Below are 21,069 nucleotides of genomic sequence, written 5' to 3'. Positions count from 1 at the left end.
TACATACACACTGTCCCCACTTTTTCTTTATTCTTGCTTGTTTGTTTCATTTCCTTCAGGTCTCCAGGAAACCTAGAGAAAAACCGTTATGGTGATGTACCCTGCCTGGACCAAACTAGAGTGAAGCTAACAAAGCGAAGTGGCCATACTCAGGTAGACAGATAAATGTAATCTTTTTAGGTGCACTGGGGGAAATTGAGCTTCTTCCAAAGTGAAGCTTACTAATACTTCGGTAGAATGAAAGTAGACTCCAAGGCCAGAGAGATTAGGTTTGAGTTTATATTTTGCTACATACTAGTCTGTGACCATAGGCAAGTCCTCAAATGCCCATCTCACAGTATTGAGTGGAAATTAAATGAAATTCTTTATGTGAATGCTGATAGTGCAAGGTCTGATGCATTGTAGGTGCTTCATAGATGTTAAATTATTTATCGTTTTACTCCTTAGTTGTAAAGTCATGGTCATATAGTGCAATTCCTTTGGTGAGTATATATGCATCAATACAAAGCAACCTTGATTGTAAGTGACCTCTGATTTCTCCATCTGTATCTGAGGAAATTGTGGACAACTTATGTATACATAAATGTCTAGGGATAGAGATGAAATGGTCAAATGACTATATTATTTAATATATTAATTTGATTATATCTACATGTTAAAAACCTCATATATAATCTATTAACAGAGATATTTAATGAATATTTTATTCAAACACTTTACATACACCTTTAACTTTAGTGTCTTTGTCACATTTGAGCCACTTTTTTTTTCCTTCCTCAAGACAGGGTCTTGCTTTATTGCCCAGGGTCTTGCTTTATTGCCCTTGCTTTATTGCTTTATTGCCCACAGCTCACTGCAACCTTGACCTCCTGGGCTCAAGTGATTCTTGTACCTCAGCCTCCCAAGTAGCTGAGACCACAGGCGTGTGCCACATACATGGCTAAGTTTTAAATACTTTTGTAGAGACAAGTTCTCACTATGTTGCCCAGTCTGGTCTTGAACTCTTGTGCTCAAACAATCCTCCTGCCTCAGCCTCCCTAAGTGCTGGAATTACAGGCCACTTTTTGAGTCAGTCTAACAAGGTTTTCCAGAGTACAACATCTTTATTTACTTTTAAGTGTGTGGCATTGTGACTGGAAATTTTATCCTAAACCAGGAAAATCTGTTAGGGTAACATTAGGACAAGTTGGTTTTGTTTTTTTTTTTTTGGAGACGGAGTCTCACTCTGTCCCTCAGGCTGGAGTGCAGTGGCGCAATATTGGCTCACTGCAAGCTCCGCCTCCCGGGTTCACGCCATTCTCCTGCCTCAGCCTCCCGAGTAGCTGGGACTACAGGTGCCTGCCACCACGCCCAGCTAATTTTTTGTATTTTTAGTAGAGACGGGGTTTCACCATGTTAGCCAGGATGGTCTCGATCTCCTGACCTCGTGATCCGCCCGTCTCGGCCTCCCAAAGTGCTGGGATTACAGGCGTGAGCCACCGCACCCGGCCAGGACAAGTTGGTTTTTTAATTCATCCTGCATCTTATGCATCCCCTATAATATGATTCATTCACCTATTCCTTTGTAAAATCCTTAAAAAACAAAAAATTGAGACAGGGTCTCACTCTGTCACCCAGGCTGGAGTGCAGTGACTTGATCATAGCTCACTGCACCCTTGAACTCCTGGGCTCAAGAGATCCTCCCACCTCTGCCTCCCAAGTAGCTGAGACTACAGGCACACGCCATTACACATGGCTGATTTTTTTAAATTTTATTTTTGTAGAGCTAGGGTCTCGCTCTGTTGCCTAAGTTCCTCCTGGGCTCAAGCAATCCTCTCACCTTGACCTCCCAAAGTGCTGGGATTACAGGCATTAGCCAGTGTGCCTGGCCATAATTCCTTTTTAATATAACTTGTTTACAGCAACATCCAACCTTAGAATTTTGAGATGAATGACTAAATTATTATTATCTTCCTTTTTTTCCCTTCTGATATACCAATTTTATTAGGCGATATCTCTAAAAAATCCAATTTTGTTAGGTGATCTGATTTAAAAAACCCAGCATTGACTGAGGTTGTTCAAAGTAACTTATTTTATTTTTATTTATTTATTTATTTATTTTGAGACAGAGTTTCACTCTCGTTGCCCAGGCTGGAGTGCAATGGCGCGATCTCAGCTCACTGCAACCTCCACCTCCTGGGTTCAAGTGATTCTCCTGTCTCAGCCTCCCGAGTAGCTGGGATTACAGGTGCATGCCACCATGCCCGGCTAATTTTTATATTTTTAGTAGATACAGGGTTTCATCATTTTGGTCAGGCTGGTCTTGAACTCCTGACCTGGGGTGATCCGACTGCCTCAGCCTCCCAAAGTGCTGGGATTACAGGCGTGAGCCACTGCGCCGGCAAAGTAAAGTAATTTAAATAGTACCTCTTCAACATGACACATATTATAAGGATTTGTTATATCCCTTCTCTTTCTGGGGAATAATTTTTGGAAAACTTATTGCCTTGTATTTGGGCATATATGATATGTGGATTGGGACCCCAGGATCATGGTTTCCAACTCTCTTGTCCCTATTGTTTCAAGCACATAAACTGAATTCACAGTCCTATCCAGGACCCTTGGAGAAGATTTTCCTGCAGGAGCATTTGAGCTAAGAGACTGGCTGGCTGGAGGGTAAATTCATCAGTACTGCTGAGATCATCATCGTATATGCCCTGAAGGAGTGGAGTACAGTAGTTGAGTTGGGGCTCTGGAGTCAGAGATATCTGTATTTATCCATTTTGTTGACTTTCCTGTTTCCAGTACCTAGAACACTGCCTGCCACATATCAGACACTCAGGATATATTTGTGAATGAGTGAATCTTAGTGTACTGGGAGACTCTTCTAGTCATCCTGTGGTTAATATGAAGATTATTGTCTGATTTGTAGTCCCTCTCCTTACTGAAACATTAGCGGAGGCTTTATTTTTATAGTAAATGGAGTATTTAGGCTTTTTTTGATTTTATTTTGATTTTAGTTTTTAGTTTTTTTGACATTATTTACTTTGTGGGCCGAAAGCAAAAAAAAATTATTTACTTAGCTTTGGGGACTTAACACTCTCATGGAATTTCCACCTATGGGGCTATTTTTCCATTCTGTTTCCTGACATTTAGTTGTTTTTAAATTTTAATTGATAGAATTGTATATATTTATGGTATACAATATAATATTTTAAAATATGTATGAATTGCAGAGACACTAAGTCAAGCTAGTTAATATATGCATTACTTTGCTGGGCATGGTGGCTCACACCTGTAATCCCAGCACTTTGGGAGGCCGAGGTGGGCAGATCACGAGGTCAGGAGATTCTGACCATCCTGGCTAACACGGTGAAACCCTGTCTCTACTAAAAAATAGAAAAAATTAGCTAGGTGTGGTGGTGGGCGCCTGTAGTCCCAGCTACTCGGGAGGCTGAGGCAGGAGAATGGCATGAACCCGGGAGGCGGAGCTTGCAGTAAGCCGAGATCGCACCAGTGCACTCCAGCCTGGGCGACAGAGCAAAGACTCCGTCTCAAAAAAAAAAAAAAAACAAAAACCAAAAAACCACATATGCATTACTTCACATATTTACCTTGTTTTGTGGTGAAAACACTTAAAATATGCTGTCCACAATTTTCAAGTATACAATACCTTGTTATTTGGACGATTCAGGTTTTTTAGTGAATTGTTTACTTGATTTGCTTCTGGAATTTTAAAGCTCTTAGTCCCAGTTTCTGTTGAACACGGCTGCCTTAATCTGTTTGGGCTGCTGTAACAAAAATGCCACATGCAGGATGACTTATAAACAACAGAAATTTGTTTCTCACTATTGTGGAGTCTGGGAAGTCCAAGATCAACGTGCTGGCAGACTTAGGGTCTGGTGAGGGCCCCTTTCTTGGTTCATAGACCACTGTCTACTCATTGCATCCTCACATGGCAGAAGGGGTGAGGGAGCACTTCAGAACTCTTCTGTCTTATAAGGGTACTAATCCCATTTGTGAGAGCTCTGTCCTCATGGTCGTAATCATCTAATCACCTGTCTAAAGGCCCCATCTCCTAATACCATTACATTGAGGGTCTGGGGTTGGGATGTACACATTTGAAGTTATGGGGGACACAAATGATCAGTCTGTAGCAATGGCTCATAACATAGTGTGCCGGGTTTGTTCTTCCTGCTATTTCAATTTGCCCCCAAGTGTATACTTTGTCTCTGGGTCATTTTTTTTTTTTTTTTTTTTTTGAGATGGAGTCTCGCTTTGTCACCCAGGCTGGAGTGCAGTTGCGCGATCTCGGCTCACTGCACCCTCCACCTCCCGGGTTCGTGCCATTCCCCTGCCTCAGCCTCCTGGGTAGCTGGGACTACAGGTGCCCGCCACCACACCCAGCTAATTTTTTCTATTTTTAGTAGAGACGGGGTTTCACCATGTTAGCCAGGATGGTCTCGATCTCCTGACCTCGTGATCTGCCCGCCTTGGCCTCTCAAAGTGTTGGGATTACAGGCGTGAGCCACTGCACCCGGCCTTCAGTTTTAATATCCAATGATTCTTCTGAAGTTGCTGAAATTAAAAATTTTAATTCCTTGGGAATTAAAAATCAGCTCAGAGACCAGTGCTAAAGCTGGTAATTCTTAGTTATAAAGAAATAATGTCTTCTTTAAAGAAGTGACAATTCTTTTCAAAGCATGAAGTTAGTTCCTCCTTATGTTCTTACTAATGCTGACTGGCATATACCAGGTAAATCTTTTGTACTTTTCCATACCTTCTCCCCTTGATCCTCGAGCGGGTATACCATTTGTATGTGCCAGGTTGAGTAGAGGATGGGCTTTGGCTGACTGGGTGCACCCTGGATTGAGAAGCCTGTTTGGAAGTGAGTGAGGCTTTTAGCATGCTGGGTCTGCTGCAGGTGGTCTATTAGCTCAGTGAAGTTGTCTGAGTCAGGGTAGGACAGTAATCGTATGAGGTTAATACTAGTTGCTATGGGAAGGAAAACTCCAAGTTTATCACTCCACTATTTATTTAGTCAAAGAAACAGTTTCTAAGGAGGAAACTCTTGACTAAATAAATAGTAGAGTGATAAATTGGTAGACTGACTGGCTAACGAACACAAATCCAAGTAACACGGGTTTGACCATGAGGTGGAGATATCTTAGGAGGTTAGCTATGGGATACTGACAGTTCAGACTGCCCTCCCAGTGATAGGACCCACAAGAGAACGAGTGATAAGTTGAGGAAAGAGTTAGTCTGACCTCTCTGTAGTGCAGTGGGTTATGAGCTTTCCCTAGTTTGCTATTGAAACTTTTCTTTTGTCCTTCTGTAACCCTTCACACCTTCCCTTATCCATTCCACTGCCTCCATCCATTCAACTCTCAACTAGTTATACTATAACATGAAACTGCAGCTGATTGATGTTTCTCTTTTATCAGCCTGGATCAAAGGATCTTGTGAGTAGGTATTAATAAAAAATGATGTTGAAGTAATTAAGACTGAGGACATTAGGAGGTGGGAGAATACCCTGGAAGAGAGGTAGTCAGGAGCTATTCATTGAGATGCCTTTGAATTTGACTGGAAGCTGCTTTGCATTAATTCAGGTAGTAATGGAGTCCAGGTGTTTGGCCTGTCCTGTTGATGGTCCTAAGTATGAGATGTAGCTTTATTTCTTCTCCATTCATATTTTGCCTTTTGTGTGTGGCAGGACGGACCAGATGTTCCTACTTGCTTGCCTTGCCTCTCATTTGGTCCTGTGCTACAGTGTTGCAAGTCCTGATGGACCCTTTTCTTGTAAATAACAGTTTCTATTGAGTTATATAGTTCACTCTGGCAGACTGCCACAATTACTGCTTGAGATGTCACTAGGGCAGTTACTATTGTTATTACTTGAGACCGTCATTAGGAGACTGAATGAAGGGGGACGAACATAGAAATGAAAACTTAAGACAAAAATAACTATTTTAAAGGAAGGGTAACATGGGGAAGAAGAGAACTCCCTGCTTCTAGTGAGCAAAGGCAGCCCTGAGCTTCTACAGCCCTTCCTATTTATTGGGTAGCAAGAGCAGGGAGGAGGAGGTAACGATTGGTCAGCTGCTTAATTGATCACAGGTATGCATTATTGCTAACAGGCTTCAGATGTGCCTAACCACAAGAAACACTTGTGCCTGGGTTGTGACTGCCCTCAGCATTCCTTCTGGGCGGCAGACGCAGTTTGTCAGTTTGCCAACATCCTGCTTTCATGAGAACAGTTTGCTTTTTGCTCATGTAGCCTCCAGTGGTATACTGAGTTGATCATGACCCTCATTCTTTCAGCCTCCAACAGTTCACATACCATACAATTTACCTATTTAAAGTATATAAGCCAGTGGCTATTAGTATATTCACAGAGTTGTGCAACCATCGCCACAATCAACTTTAGAACATTTTTTTCATTTCCCAAAGAAACCTCACACCCTTGGCAGTCGCTACCTATTTCCCTCTAACCCACCCTGATTTATTTCCTATCTCCATAGATTTGCCTGTTCTAGGGATCTCATGCAAAGAGAATCCTAGACTATGTAGCTTTTTGTGTCTGGCTTCTACCATTTAGCATAATGTTTTCTAGGTCCATCCATGTCATAGCATGTATCATCACATCACTCCTTTTTACTGCCAAATAATATTCCATTGTATGGATATACCACTTTTATTCATTTATCAGTTGAAGGACATTTGAGTTGTTTGCATTTTTGGCTATTATGAATAATGCTGTTATGGATATTTATGTATAAGTTTTTGTATGGATGTGTGTTATTTTGCTAAGGAGTGGAATTGCTGGGTCATATGGTAACTGTTTAATCTTTTGAGGAACAACCAGACTGTTTTCTAAAGTAACTGCAGCATTTTACATTACCACTAGCAATGTATAAGGAGGGTTTACACATGTATGAGGGTTTCAGTTTTTCCACATCCTTGCCAACAGTATTATCTATCTTTGATATCTGTAGCCATCCTAGTGGGTATAAATTAGTATCTCGTGGTATGGATTTGCATTTCCATGATGGCTAATGATGAATGATTTTTTTTTTTTTTTTTTTTTTGAGACGGAGTCTCACTCTGTTGCCCAGGCTGGAGTACAGTAGCACGATCTCAGCTCACTGCAAGCTCCATCTCCCGGGTTTATGCCATTCTCCTGCCTCAACCTCCTGTGTAGCTAGGACTACAGGTGCCTGCCACCACACCCAGCTATTTTTTTGTATTTTTAGTAGAGACAGGGTTTCGCCGTGTTAGCCAGGATGGTCTCGATCTCCTGACCTCGTGATCCGCCCTCCTCGGCCTCCCAAAGTGCTGGGACTACAGGCATGAGCCACCGCGCCTGGCATAAGTTTTTAATCTTAATATAGTCCAATTTATCTCTTTTCTTTTGTCACTTACGCCTTTGGTGTCATATCTGTGAAGGCTTTGCCTAACCCAAGGTCACAAAGATTTACTCTTATATTTTATTCTGAGAGTTTTAATAGTTTTAATCCCTTACATTTGGTCTGTGATCCATTTTGAGTCAGTTTTACGGTGTGAGGAAGGAGTCAGCTTGATTTTTATGCATGTAGATATCTACTTGTCCCAGCACCATTTATTGAAGTGAGGGTTTGAGCTGGCCATTTCACTCCTCATTTTCTGCTCAACAAGAAGAGAATATTCACACCTTGGGTTTTACTTACTGAGTACATCATTTTATGACCCAAATGGTATATTCTGTGTAGCTATAGTGATGTCTCCTTTTTATCATTAGACAGATTACATCAATGCCAGTTTCATGGATGGCTACAAGCAGAAGAATGCTTACATTGGCACACAAGGTAAGCTGGTCTGTCCCTCCCATGTTGATTTTGTGCCATCTACTTATGATTCCTTGTGCCAAATGATAGCATAATTTTTAAACAAATGGTAACTTGAGTGGAGGTTTTGGCCACTAGATCCTGGCCTTTTATAAAGATTGGTGGTGGTTGAGAAAAGCAGATAAGTAGTTTGGGGTTTCCGTACCAGGTGTGCCTGGAAACTCACCGCATAGAGATAAACTGGAGATTTAAACACATGACACTACTGCCTACAAGTTTTGGGGCTATTTCTTAGTATTGGCAAGGGTGTAGGGCATCAGAATTCATCAGCCAGTGAGCCCTTCATGCTCTTCCTGTCTAGTGAGAGGCCAAGAATAGCAGTGGACTTCTCAGAGATTGAGTCCAATCTAGGAATGAGTATTGCTGTCCTAATAGGCCTAGGCTGGTTCCTATCCCATCATGGAGCACTCCAGCAAATGTTCTGACATAGATAGTATGTGCTAATGAGTCTGACAGTGAAATACTGAGCCCTAGGAGGATTTCTCATTTTTTTTTCTCTTTTGAAATGGAGTCTTGCTGTGTCGCCCAGGCTAGAGTGCAGTGGCACGACCTCAACTCACTGCAGCCTCCACCTCCCAGGTTCAAGTGATTCTCCTGTCTCAGCCTCCAGAGTAGCTGGGACTACAGGTGTGTGCCACCACACCCAGCTAATTTTTGTATTTTTATTAGAGACTGGGTTTCACTATGTTGGACAGGCTGGTCTCGAACTCCTGACCTCGTGATCTGCCCACCTCAGCCTCCCAAAGTATTGGGATTACAGGCATGAGCCACCATGCCCGGCCTCTAGGAGGATTTCAGGTGGAGTTTCTATAAATGTTGCTATGATCCTAGTACTCTTCCTGACCTGGCCTCTCCATCTCAAGAATATCATGTCACTTTCAAAGATGGTAGGAGGAAATCATAACACAGAAAGACAACAAACCATCAAATGGGTGTAAGGCCCTTGACCACTGCAGAGCAAGATATGGTGGATACCTCCTTAATTAAGTGATCAAACTTAGTATCACCAGTAAAGGACAAAGGGACATTATGTACACCTCCTGATATGATGCATTGAGAAATGAATATCACCTGCATTGTGTATTGCCAGTTTTAAAATCCATATCTAGTCATGGGAAACAATCCAGACTGTGGGACATACTATAAGAAAACTGGCTCAGACTCTCCAAAGTTAATGCCATAAAAAACAAAAAGGCAGAGAACTGTTCTAGATTAAAGGGAGACTAAAGAGAACCATGGCCGGGCACAGTGGCTCACGCCTGTAACCCCAGTACTTTGGGAGGCTGAGGTGGGAGTATAACTTGAGCCCAGGAAGCAGAGGTTGCTCTGAGCCGAGATCGTGCCACTGCACTCCAGCCTGGCTGACACAGCAAGATCCTGTCTCAAAAATAAATAAATAAAAGGGCCGGTTGCAATGGCTCACACCTGTAATCCCAGCACTTTGGGAGGCTGAGGCAGGTGGATCACCTGAGGTTGGAAGTTCGAGACCAGTCTGACCAACATGGAGAAACCACGTTTCTACTAAAAATACAAAATTAGCCAGGCGTGGTGGCACATGCCTGTAATCCCAGCTACTCAGGAGGCTGAGGCAGGAGAATCGCTTGAACCCAGGAGGCAGAGGTTGCAGTGAGCCGAGATTGCACTCAAAAAGAAAAAAAAAAAAAGAGGATTGGCCGGGCTTGGTGGTTCACACCTGTAATCCCAGCACTTTGGGAGGCCGAGGCAGGCAGATCACAAGGTCAGGAGTTCCAAACCAGCCTGGCCAATATGGTGAAACCCCGTCTCTACTAAAAATACAAAAATTAGCTGGGTGTGGTGGTGGGTGCCTGTAGTCCCAACTACTCGGGAGGATGAGGCAGGAGAATTGCTTGAACCTGGGAGGCAGAGGTTGCAGTGGACCGAGACTGCGCCATTGCACTCCAGCCTGGGTGACTAGAGCAAGGCTCTGTCTCAAAAAAAAGAGTATCTGTGATTAGATCCTCAACTGGGAGAAAAAAATCTATTGAAGACAAACTATTGAGACAATTGGAGACTTTTTATTAGCCAACATTGTATCCATGTTTAATGTATGCTTAAGGTGATAATGGTATTTTTCTATAGGAGGATGTCCTTGTTTTCCTAGTAAGTGCTCAAGTATTTAGGAATAAAATAGCATAATGTCTGCAACTTCTTTATTTTTAATTAATTAATTAATTAACTTTTGAGATGGAGTTTCGCTCTGTCGCCCAGGCTGGAGTGCAGTGACATGATCTTGGCTCACTGCACCTTCCACTTCCAGGGCTCAAGCGAGTCTCGTGCCTCAGCCTCCCAAGTAGCTGGGATTACAGGCACCTCTCACCATGCCTGACTAATTTTTGTATTTTTGGTAGAGACAGGGTTTCGCCATGTTGCCCAGGCTGGTCTCGAACTCCCGGCCTGAAGTGATCTGCCTACTTTGGCCTCCCAAAGTGCTGGGATTACAAGCATCAGCCAGTGCGCCTGGCCTATATTTCTATTAATGATGTCATCTATTGAGAAGACCTATTATATGTCAGATGCATAAATGCTATCTAATTATTATAGAGACTCTGCAAGCGAGGTTTATTAATTTATAGATGAGCAAACTGAAACCCAAAAGTTTACGTGACCTTGGACCATGCAGCTAGTAAGTGGCAGAACCAGGGTTTGAACCCATGTGTGTTTGGTTCAGAAGTTTTTACAAGTCAAGTCAGTGGATTGTTTCACCTACGTCAGTATAAACTGCTGACTTTATTTTTTGAGAGAAGTTTACTGTTAAAGGATCTAAGCTGGGAAGTACAACTTTCCCTTCTTAGTATCTCTCTTGAGCCTGTGAGAAGTTTGCCCAGCCCGAGTCTGGTAACTGAGTTACCATGTGCTCTGACTGCTCAGTACTCCAATTCTGCCAGTGGTCTGAATGTGGAAAATGAAGTATATGAGAGCTGCTGTAGTGCAGGAGAGTAGGATGTGGAAAAGGTATCCTTACTGTCTTCTTGATGTGTATACTAGGGTAATGCATGTCCATTGTAGAACATTTAGAAAACAAAAATAATCCCTCATAACCCTAGGACCCAGAGATAATGTTAACATTTTACAGCATCTCCTCCTAGACCTTTATCTATGCATACATGCAGATATAGGCATACAAAATATTTAACCAGGCCGGGCACGGTAGCTCAAGCCTGTAATCCCAGCACTTTGGGAGGCCAAGGTGGGCAGATCACTTGAGGTCAGGTATTTGAAACCAGCCTGGCCAACATGGTGAAACCCCCTCTCTACTAAAACTACAAAAAGTAGCCGCGTAGTGGTGCACGCCTGTAATCCCAGCTACTCAGGAGGCTGAGGTAGGAGAATCGCTTGAACCCGGAAGGCAGAGGTTTCAGTAAGCTGAGATCACGCCACTACACTCCAGCCTGGGCCGACAGAGTGATACTCGGTCTCAAAAAAACAAAACTAAACTTTTAATTTAACCAAATGTGCTCTTTCTATACTATCTCGTTTCATTTAATGGTATCTGAATACCTTTTCATAGCAAAAAATACAGCTCTTACAACATCAACTTTATAGACTGTATAAATTATGGTATGGTATTATTTATTTATTTATTTTTGAGACAGGGTCTCACTCTGTCACCTAGGCTGGGTGACAGAGTGGTATGATCATGGTTCATGATCATGGCTCAATGCAGCCTCGGCCTCTCCAGGCACACACAGATGATCCTCTCACCTCAGTCTCCTGAGTAGCTGGGACTACAGGCATGTGCTACTACACCTGGCTAGTTTTTGTATTTTTTGTAGGGACAGGGTTTTGCAGTGTTGCCCAGGTTGGTCTCAAACTCCTGGGCTCAAGTGATCTGCCTACCTCATCCTCCCAAAGTGCTGGGATTACAGGCATGCGCCACTGCACCCCACCTGATATGTCATAATTTAATTAATCCTCTCTTACTGGATATTTAGTGTATTTCTAAGATCTCACATGCTTTTGACATCATCCACTTCTGCAGAGAGGGTATTCCAGTATCATGTTAGTGCTTGCTAAAAGACTTAGCAATAATGGTAGTAGAACCAGCAGACTTCTAGACCAAAATTAACCATTAGTACTGCACTGCTTTCCTGAAAGCAGAGAGGAAAGAAACACCCAGAAAGTATAAGGAATTATCTTGAGTTGTTACTTTTTTTTTTTTTCTTGAGATGGAGTCTTGCTGTCGCCCAGGCTGGAGTTCAATGGTGCGATCTCGGCTCAATGCAACCTCTGCCTCCCGGGTTCAAACAATTCTCCTAACTCAGGCTCCCGAGCAGCTGGGATTACAGGCACCCGCCATCATGCCCAGCTAATTTTCGTATTTTTAGTAGAGACGGGGTTTTACCATGTTGGCCAGGCTGGTCTCGGACTCCTGACCTCAAGTGATCCACCTGCCTCAGCCTCCCAAAGTGTTGGGATTACAGATGTGAGCCCTGCGCCCGGCCGGTTACTGTCTTGATCAAAGTGGAGTTAGTAGCCCACAAGTATCTTCAGAGTTATTGCTGAGTGCTCAGCCCTGTGCAGGTTCTAACTATAAAAGGAGAATTTGGCCAGGCGCAGTGGCTCACACCTGTAATCCTTTGTCCTTAGGACCATGTTTAGTGAGATATCATTAATTCCCACAAAGTAAAATAATGGATGGAAGAGTATATAAATTAAATGGTCAACCTGTATAGATCCAGCTGTGCCATCAAAAGCAAAAGAGAAGAAGCTTCACAAGGAATGTGGTGGTCAGAGAAAGCTTCAAGGAAGAGGCGGCACTTGAAAATGGGTAGAAAATGAATAGCATTGGAGGTGACGGAGACAGCTTGAGCGAAAGAATAGAGGCCAAAGTGAGCATGCTGTGTCTATGTTCTGATGAAGTAATTTTTAAGAAAGATTAAACTGGTGGGGTTTCCCAGAGTAGACTGGAAGGGAAAAAGGCCTCTTCAGAAAAGTAGACTAAGAGGGTGTTACAGTAACTTAGACAGAAGATGACGTGGTCTTTGTGTCAGTGAAATCGAGCAGGAAGAACAGGATGGGGAGAAGATGAGGGCAAAAGAATAAAAACCAAAAACATTTCAAAGGTAAAAAATCTCTAGGATTTGGTGACTGACTGCTTCTGGGAGATGAAGGAAATGGGTAAGTCAGTGTTGACTTCAACTTTTTAAGACTGAATGATTTAAGAATGCTAGTATTGTTAACAGAGATAAGAAAGTTGCAAGATAACGCTAATTTTTTTTTTTTTGAGATGGAGTCTCGTTCTGTTGCCCAGGCTGGAGTGCAGTGGTGCGATCTTGGCTCACTGCAACCTCCACCTCCCGGGGTCAAGCGATTCTTGTGCCTCAGCCACCCAAGTACCTGGGACTACAGGCATGTGCCACCACACCTGGCTAATTTTTGTATTTTTCATAGAGATGGGGTTTTACCATGTTGCCAGGCTGATCTCAAACTCCTGAGCTCAGGCAACCTGCCTGCCATGGCCTCCCAAAGTGCTGGGATTATAGGCATGAGCCACTGCACCTGGCCAAGATAAAGCTAATTTTGAAGGAGGAGACTTAGTTGCAGACATAATGAATCTGAGATTATGGGAAACAGAAGGTTAATGGTTTAGTAAGCAATCTGTGATTATAAAACTGAAGCTTAGGTGAGATGAAAACAGCTAGAGATTCGTACACAGGTGACACTGTCAGCCTGGATGTGATGGCTGAAGTTCTGATGATTAAGATTCTGAGGGTATGTAGCAGTGCTTCCCAAACCTACCTACGACTCACCTGGGGATCTCGTTGACATGCAGATTCATGTTTCTTACACTCTCCCATACGATGCTGGTGTGATTGGTCCATGGACCATACTGAATAGCAGGGATGTGGAAAGATGAGCAGGGAGCTAACCATCTGTGGTTTGGAGTTACCATTGGGGAGTAAAACAGAAGAGCCTACAAAAGAAAAAAAGTGTTTCCCAGAGTCATGTTTCTTGTCTTCTCCTTTTATTTCAGGTCCTTTGGAGAATACCTATCGTGATTTCTGGCTCATGGTATGGGAGCAAAAAGTCTTGGTGATTGTCATGACCACTCGGTGAGTTAATCCCTTTTTTCCAAAGGTCTCCACCTCCACTCTGTCCCTAAGCATGTCCCTAAGATTGAAGAGGGAAGTTTAGCTTTTAGAAATAATGAGGGTCAGCCTGGCGCGGTGGCTCACGCCTGTAATCCCAGCACTTAGGGAGGCCGAGGCGGGCGGATCAGGAGGTCAGGAGTTCCAGACCAGCCTGGCCAGCCTGGTGAAACCCCGTCTCTATTAAAAATACAAAAAATTAGCCAGGCATGGTGCCTTCTCTATTAAAAATACAAAAAATTAGCCGGGCATGGTGGTGCGTGCCTGTAATCCCAGCTACTCGGGAGGCTGAGGCAGGAGAATCACTTGCACCCAGGAGGCAGAGGTTGCAGTGAGCTGAGATCACGCCATTGCACTCCTGCCTGGGCTACAGAGCGAGACTCTGTCTCAATTAAAAAAAAAAAAAAAATTGAGGATTAGGAAAGCCAGGGCAAAGATTTTGAGATATCTCTTAGCTAATCCACAACCCGGGTATGGTGGAGATGAATAGATCTAACTTGTTAAAGCTTTAATCCCTGGCTCTGGCAACCCTGTGCCAGTTATACCCTATTTTGAGGTCCTGGCGTTATCCACTAAAGGAAGTTCTGGGAAACATGGGACAATTCTCCTTTAATCTGTTCCCTATTTCCAGAGGGGTGCTGCCTTCCTGACTCCTGAATTACCAGATTCCCTTTGCTCTCCATTTGTTGCTACTTTTTTTTTTTCTTTTGAGATGGAGTCTCACTCTGCCGCCAGGCTGGAGTGCAGTGGCGTGATCTTGGCTCACTGTAACTTCCGTCTCCCAGGTTCAAGCAATTCTCTTGCCTCAGCCTCCCGAGTAGCTAGGATTACAGGCATGTGCCACCACACCCAGCTAATTTTTTTTTTTTTTTTTTTTTTTTGGAGACGGTGTCTTGCTCTGTCACCCAGGTGGGAGTACAATGGCTCAATCTCAGTTCACCGCAACCCTTGCCTCCCGGGTTCAAGTGATTCTCCTGAGTAGCTGAGATTATAGTAATGTGCCACCATGCCCAGCTAATTTTTGTATTTTTAGTAGAGATGGGGTTTTACCACGTTGGTCAGGCTGGTCTTGAACTCCTGACCTCGTGATCCGTCGCCTCAGCCTCCCAAAGTGCTGGGATTACAAGCGTGAGCCACTGCGCCTGGCCAGGAAGATTTTAATGAAAGGAATATTTTTGAAATTTTGGTCTACAAATCTGGCAAATTTAAGGAATAACCTATTTCAGATGAGGAAGGAAAAAAATGAATGTGAATGTTAAATTCCTTTCCTTAACACTGTTATAACCACCACTTATTTGGAGAGGAGGTAGTGGGAGAAGTTCTACCTTGGAATACTTTGGGGCCACTGGAGGGTGGCGAGGTAGATTTAGGCCTTTTTTTTTGAGACAGAGTCTCACTCTGTTGCGCAGACTGGAGTTCAGTGGTGTGATCTCAGCTCACTGCAACCTCTGCCTCCCAGGTTGAAGCTATTCTGCCTCAGCCTCCCAAGTAGCTGGGATTACAGGTGCCTGCCACCATGCCTGGCTAATTTTTGTATCTTTAGTAGAGATGGGGTTTCACCATGTTGGCCAGGCTAGTCTCGAACTCCTGACCTCAGGTGATCCACCACCTTGGCCTCCTAAAGTGCTGGAATTACAGGCATGAGTCACTGCGCCTGGCCTAGGTCTTTTTTTTTTTGAGACAGAGTCTCACTTTGTCATCCAGGCTGGAGTGCAATGGCACCATCTCAGCTCACTGCAGTCTCAACCTCCTGGATTCAAGCAATCCTCCTACCTCAGCCTCCTAAGTAGCTGGGACTACAGGTACCCACCACCATGCCTGACTAATTTTTGTATTTTTAGTAGAGACAGGGTTTCCATGTTGCCTGGGCTGGGACTTCAGGCCTTTACATAAACCTCCTTCTAACATACCAGTAGATGTGTGTTTATCAGTTTATCAGTTTATCAGAGAATTCTCTCTGACCTGTCATATTTTCATATTTTCTCTACTCTTTTTTTTTCTTTTTCTTTTATTTATTTATTTATTTATTTTTTTGAGATGGAGTCTCACGATGTTACCCAGGCTGGTCTCAAACTCCTGGTCTTAGGTGATTCTCCTGCCTAAGCCTCCCAAGTAGCTGGGATTACAGGCATGCACCACTATACCCAGCTACTATACTGTTTTTTTCTCTGTTCACCCAGTATTTATCCCACATATGTGAGAAGTACTATTGCGTATTAGGAAAAGGACCAAATGCTGTAGTAAGTGCTCAGTAACTGTCTGCTATATACAGAAACTTTAGCTGTGAGTACATTTGTTTAGAATGAAGAGGTTTCCTTTCCTTTCTGCTGAGAATCAATGGTGTAAGTTAGAAGCAATGCAAGAGATGATATTGCTGCCTGGGGGTATATCAGGTCTTTGGGGAAGCCAGGTTACTGCTGTGGAGAGGAAGGATGGAAGGCTTACCTTGCTCTGTGTGTCTTCAGCTTTGAGGAAGGCGGCAGGAGAAAGTGTGGCCAGTACTGGCCTTTAGAAAAAGACTCTCGGATCCGATTTGGCTTCCTCACAGTGACCAATCTAGGCGTGGAGAACATGAATCATTATAAGAAAACAACGCTAGAAATTCACAACACAGAGGTAAATCCAGGTTTCTTTTTTCTCACCTTGTTGAAACAGGGGGAGAATAATTACTGTAATGAAAATCTCCAGAGGGAATAGGTAGGATACCAGGGAAGTTATGAGTTGCTTCTGTTTTTCTAGGGACAGGATGAGGATATTTAACTCACAGCCAATATAGCCATATTACTGCAGCACGATAGGAACATTAAATAGGAGTAAAGCTTATAATTTTAGAAATCTGGGGCTGGGTGCAATGGCTTATGCCTGTAATCCCAGCACTCTGGGAGGCAGAGGCAGAAGGATCACTTGAGCCTAGGAGTTCAAGATAATCTAGGCAACACAGTGAGATCCTGTCTCTACAAAACATAGAACAAATTAGCTGGGCATGGTGGCACACACCTGTGAGGTCAAGGCAGCAGTAAGTTTGATCGTGCCACTGCACTCCAACCTGGGCAACAGAGTGAGATCCTGTCTCAAAAAAAATTCTGGATCTTACAGTATAGGAATTCTGCCCTTTCCAAACAATTAACCAACCCTTCCTTTGGGTTTGTAGTAAAGAAGCAATTATGGGAAAAGTTGACAGTGGTGGATAGGAGCCTTGGTGGTGGGGATAACCAGGGTGTTGAGAATCTGGAAAAGCCAGAGGTAGCTAGGGGCAGGCAGAAATAACCTCGTTAACGTTTACTTCTTTTCTCATCTAAGGAACGGCAGAAACGCCAGGTGACCCACTTCCAGTTCTTGAGCTGGCCAGACTATGGTGTCCCTTCCTCAGCAGCTTCCCTCATTGACTTCTTGAGAGTGGTCAGAAACCAGCAGAGTCTGGCTGTGAGCAACATGGGAGCACGCTCCAAAGGGCAGTGCCCTGAGCCACCCATTGTGGTCCATTGCAGTGCAGGCATTGGCAGGACAGGTAACGCACCTAATGCAACTCTTGGTGTCTGCAGGGGCAGTAGGGGTGGACGAGGAAAAACAAAGCTCTTAGCCCACATCTGTGATTGGAGAAGGAACTCACTTGCTCCCTTGGTGGTGAATTGCTGTGAAAAATCCCTCTTCTAATGTCCTTTTGGTGGACCAAGTGATGGCCAGAATATATATTTCACAAGCCAAGTCCTCTAGGGGTTGATGTTTTATACACCCCATCATAACGCTGACTCTGTCACCTGTTAGCACTGTCACTGCAGGTATCCCAGAGAGCTCAGCTGAGCTGCTGCTTCCTTCCCATCCAGCCCTCCCTGGAGGGACTCCCCACCCTGTGCTGTGTTCTCCATTGTGGAGCCAGTTAGCAGCTTTTGCCTTAAGGGCATGTACATGGTAGGAAATGTTGGCCTTTCTAGTTCAAAGGTCCCTTTGGGAGAAAGTTGGGAATAGGTTTTTGTTAGGCCTCTGAAAAACTTGTGGACTCTGGAAATTAGGTGTGGGAGTGCTGTCAGTCTGTCTGTCTGGGATTGAAGCAGGAAGTTCCCGTGTCACCTTCCCATTTCCACTTCCTGTTACCCCAGTGTATGTCCTGAGAGATAGGAGGCCTTCTCATTTCTCTGGCCTCCAACACTCCCTGTGACCTCCTCCTTGAGTCCTTTCAGGCCTAAGGCCACCTGGCCTTCTGCCATGAGGCACTTTGCCTTTGAATTCATTCATTCAGTTCTGCCTGGGTTATTTGGTAGAGGGAGGAAGAGAGGAGAGGTAAACCAGATGTGATCACTTCCTTCCTTCTTCAGGTACCTTCTGCTCACTGGACATCTGCCTGGCACAGCTGGAGGAGCTTGGCACCCTTAATGTGTTCCAGACGGTGTCACGCATGAGGACCCAGAGGGCCTTCAGCATCCAGACCCCTGAGCAGTACTATTTTTGCTACAAGGCCATCCTGGAGTTCGCAGAGAAGGAGGGCATGGTATCCTCTGGCCAAAACCTGCTGGCCGTGGAGAGTCAGTAACTCTCTTACGAACCTCCTACCTGCTGGCCAGCCTTCCTTAAACTACCCTGGACACTGCTGAGCCTATAGGTTGCCATCAGTTACGCTGAAGCCATGGATCAACTTCTTTCTTGTGTCTCCCGGCACACGTGTGCACGCAAGGCAGCCTTTCCCTTTGGCTAGATAAATGTGGTGAAATTGCCACTAGAAAGGGCCAGCAGCAATGTGTTCTTAATTCCTAGCATCTGCTATCAAACTGTGCCTTATCAAAACCAAATTGTGGCTATTGATTTTTGCTAGGGTCTCCGAGGTAAGTGGGGAAGGAACCTCCCTCCTCCTTTCTCCCGCCATTCTCTTTCTGGAGGTCTCCTGTCTCCCACTCCTTCCCTTTGCTAGAATTTTATGGGGAGGTTTGATGAGCATTTGCCTTTCTCCCCAGAGAGCTTGACCAAGTTACATATTCTAGAGATCGTCCTGAGTGCCAAGCACGTTTATAAGTAGGGCGTGTATTCCAGTCCTTTCTGTCATTCTGTGTGTGTGCGTGTGTGTATGTGCACTTATGTGTATAGGTCCATATGTACGTGTGTATATAATATATATTGTATGTGATAATATGATCATATTCTATAAATACGTATACACACAGATACTCCTTTGCAGAAGTTCCTGGGGCTCCGTGTTGCAGTTCAGGACTCTTGCTTCTCGGACCCTACTATTTATCCTGGACTAGCTTGGGTTGGTGATCATGTCTCCTGTTGTCAGGCTACAGAGTGGTGGAAGAGGACACACACACATCTCCTCCATGTTCCTGCCACAGGGCCCCTTCCTTAAGTAATGACTTATCTCCTTCCAGTTGCCACCTGTTGGAGCCAAGAATGTATTAGTTTGTGGTGACACTGGGTTAGCTCAGCATGGATTTCCCTTATCTGATGATTTTTCTGCATTTACTTGGCCAATTTGGGGAACAGACCTCCACTGTGATTCCATACTCTCGCTTTCACTATCCCAGGGATGGGAGGCGGAGGGTAGAGATGAACTCACTGAGCAGCCAGAGCCAAATGCAATCGGTACGAATCTTAGAAGGAAGGAGGGGGAGCCCAGGTATGAGAAAGAAAAAACTACTAAGAAAATACCTCCCTGGGAGGATGAGCTGGGGCCCTTTTTCTTTTGCTGGATGGTTCCTTTATGCAGCTTGGCCCTGTCTACTGAGATGCCCATCTCTTCCTGCCTGCTAGCCTGCTAGACCCTCAAACTGGGTGGGTTCTGTGTCAATAAAAAGCTTCACCCCCTGGCTGAGTGAGGTGGTCCCCTGCAATCACTGTTTGTCCCCTACCCACCCAACCTGTCCCTGCCTGCTCCCAGTCTACTCATCCTTATGTGCTAGGGATAAATCAAGAGTCCTCAGCACTCCACATTCCCCAAAAATCCCAGGAACTCCTAAACCTTCCCCTGTCACAGAAGATGAGGTTGGCAGCTGATCAGACCTCAATAATTTTATATTGTAATAAGCTCTTTGAATGTGTATATTATTATTTTTTACAATCATTTCATTTTGTATTTAATATCAATGGACTGAGTCAGATTCAGAAAATAATTGTAATGTTCATATTCAATATCTTACAGTGATACAGTTTTGTATTTACATATAAATATACCGACATGATCAAAACCCTTTTAGCTTCATCAATTTAGCAGCCTGGGACATGAGGGAGGGGGTCCAGGGGCTGGTCTGGGAGGGATGAGGGAGGCAGGGAGGGACCCAAGGCTTCAGTACCTGAGACTTTGAGTTCTGACACTCTGAGTTCACCTTGTCTGTAGGCCATGGCCCTATCTCTGGACAGAGGGACCAGCACCAGTTCAGTGCTTGAGATGTGCTAAGTGCTCTGCTAAGGTGCTTTTCCCCCCACTGTCTCATTCAAACCTCACAACAATTCAGTGAGATATTATCTTCTCTCCCTTCTCCTGTGCACCCCTTTCTCATTTCTATATAGATGAGGAAGGTGAGGTCCAGAGGGTTACAGTGATTTGCTCTAAAACGAGCTCAAGTTGGTCTGCTTACAAAGCCTGTGGTCTCTTCACTGCATGGAAGATGGAGATCTTGTCTTTGGAGAACAGAGGTTTGTTTAGCTCTCCTTTCAGAGTATAAATAGTTCTTAAATTCCAGGTTGTTGTTCTTGTGCCCATGCTTCATGTAGTAGACTCGAAGGGCGACAGGGTTGGTGACTGACTGTCCTAGCTAGGACCTCCTGATGTAGGGTCCTCATGTCTGCAGCGTACCAAAGGGGTTATCATTCTCCCCAGGAAACTCCGTATCTATGGGTACACGGTCTTTGTGAGAAGATCTTGAGTCATTTGCATTTCTCTCTTAGAAAGAATGGAACCAGAAGCTTTGTACATGGAAGACCACTCCCCATATCATACCTGTTGGCTGCTGATGGCCTGGGCAGGCGCCCAGTTGGGGCAGTTGTGGCTGGGAAATATTGAGGTGTTAATAATAGTCACAGCAGCCAATTTACTGGATGCTCACTCTATTCCAGGCACTGTTCAGAGTAATTTCTAGGTATCATCTCATTCACCCTCAACAACCTTT

General features: G+C 44.2%; 1 protein-coding gene across 1 annotated transcript in view; it reads left to right on the top strand.

Annotated features, from left to right (window-relative positions):
• The window catches only part of PTPN9 (protein tyrosine phosphatase non-receptor type 9), a 105,878-nt gene extending 85,730 nt beyond the window's left edge, over positions 1 to 20,148 (top strand). The window contains exons 8-13 of the mRNA XM_054450042.2: positions 60 to 153; positions 7,757 to 7,823; positions 13,858 to 13,936; positions 16,438 to 16,588; positions 17,273 to 17,480; positions 18,286 to 20,148. Of these exons, the coding sequence (XP_054306017.1) occupies positions 60 to 153; positions 7,757 to 7,823; positions 13,858 to 13,936; positions 16,438 to 16,588; positions 17,273 to 17,480; positions 18,286 to 18,500 (814 nt within the window). The 3' untranslated portion in view covers positions 18,501 to 20,148. The remainder of the gene's footprint in view (positions 1 to 59; positions 154 to 7,756; positions 7,824 to 13,857; positions 13,937 to 16,437; positions 16,589 to 17,272; positions 17,481 to 18,285) is intronic.
• Positions 20,149 to 21,069: the final 921 nt, after the last annotated feature.

The sequence above is a fragment of the Pongo pygmaeus genome, chromosome 16, assembly GCF_028885625.2.
Source record: "Pongo pygmaeus isolate AG05252 chromosome 16, NHGRI_mPonPyg2-v2.0_pri, whole genome shotgun sequence".
Lineage (NCBI taxonomy): Eukaryota > Metazoa > Chordata > Mammalia > Primates > Hominidae > Pongo > Pongo pygmaeus.
This window is presented reverse-complemented; position numbering and strand designations above follow the sequence as displayed.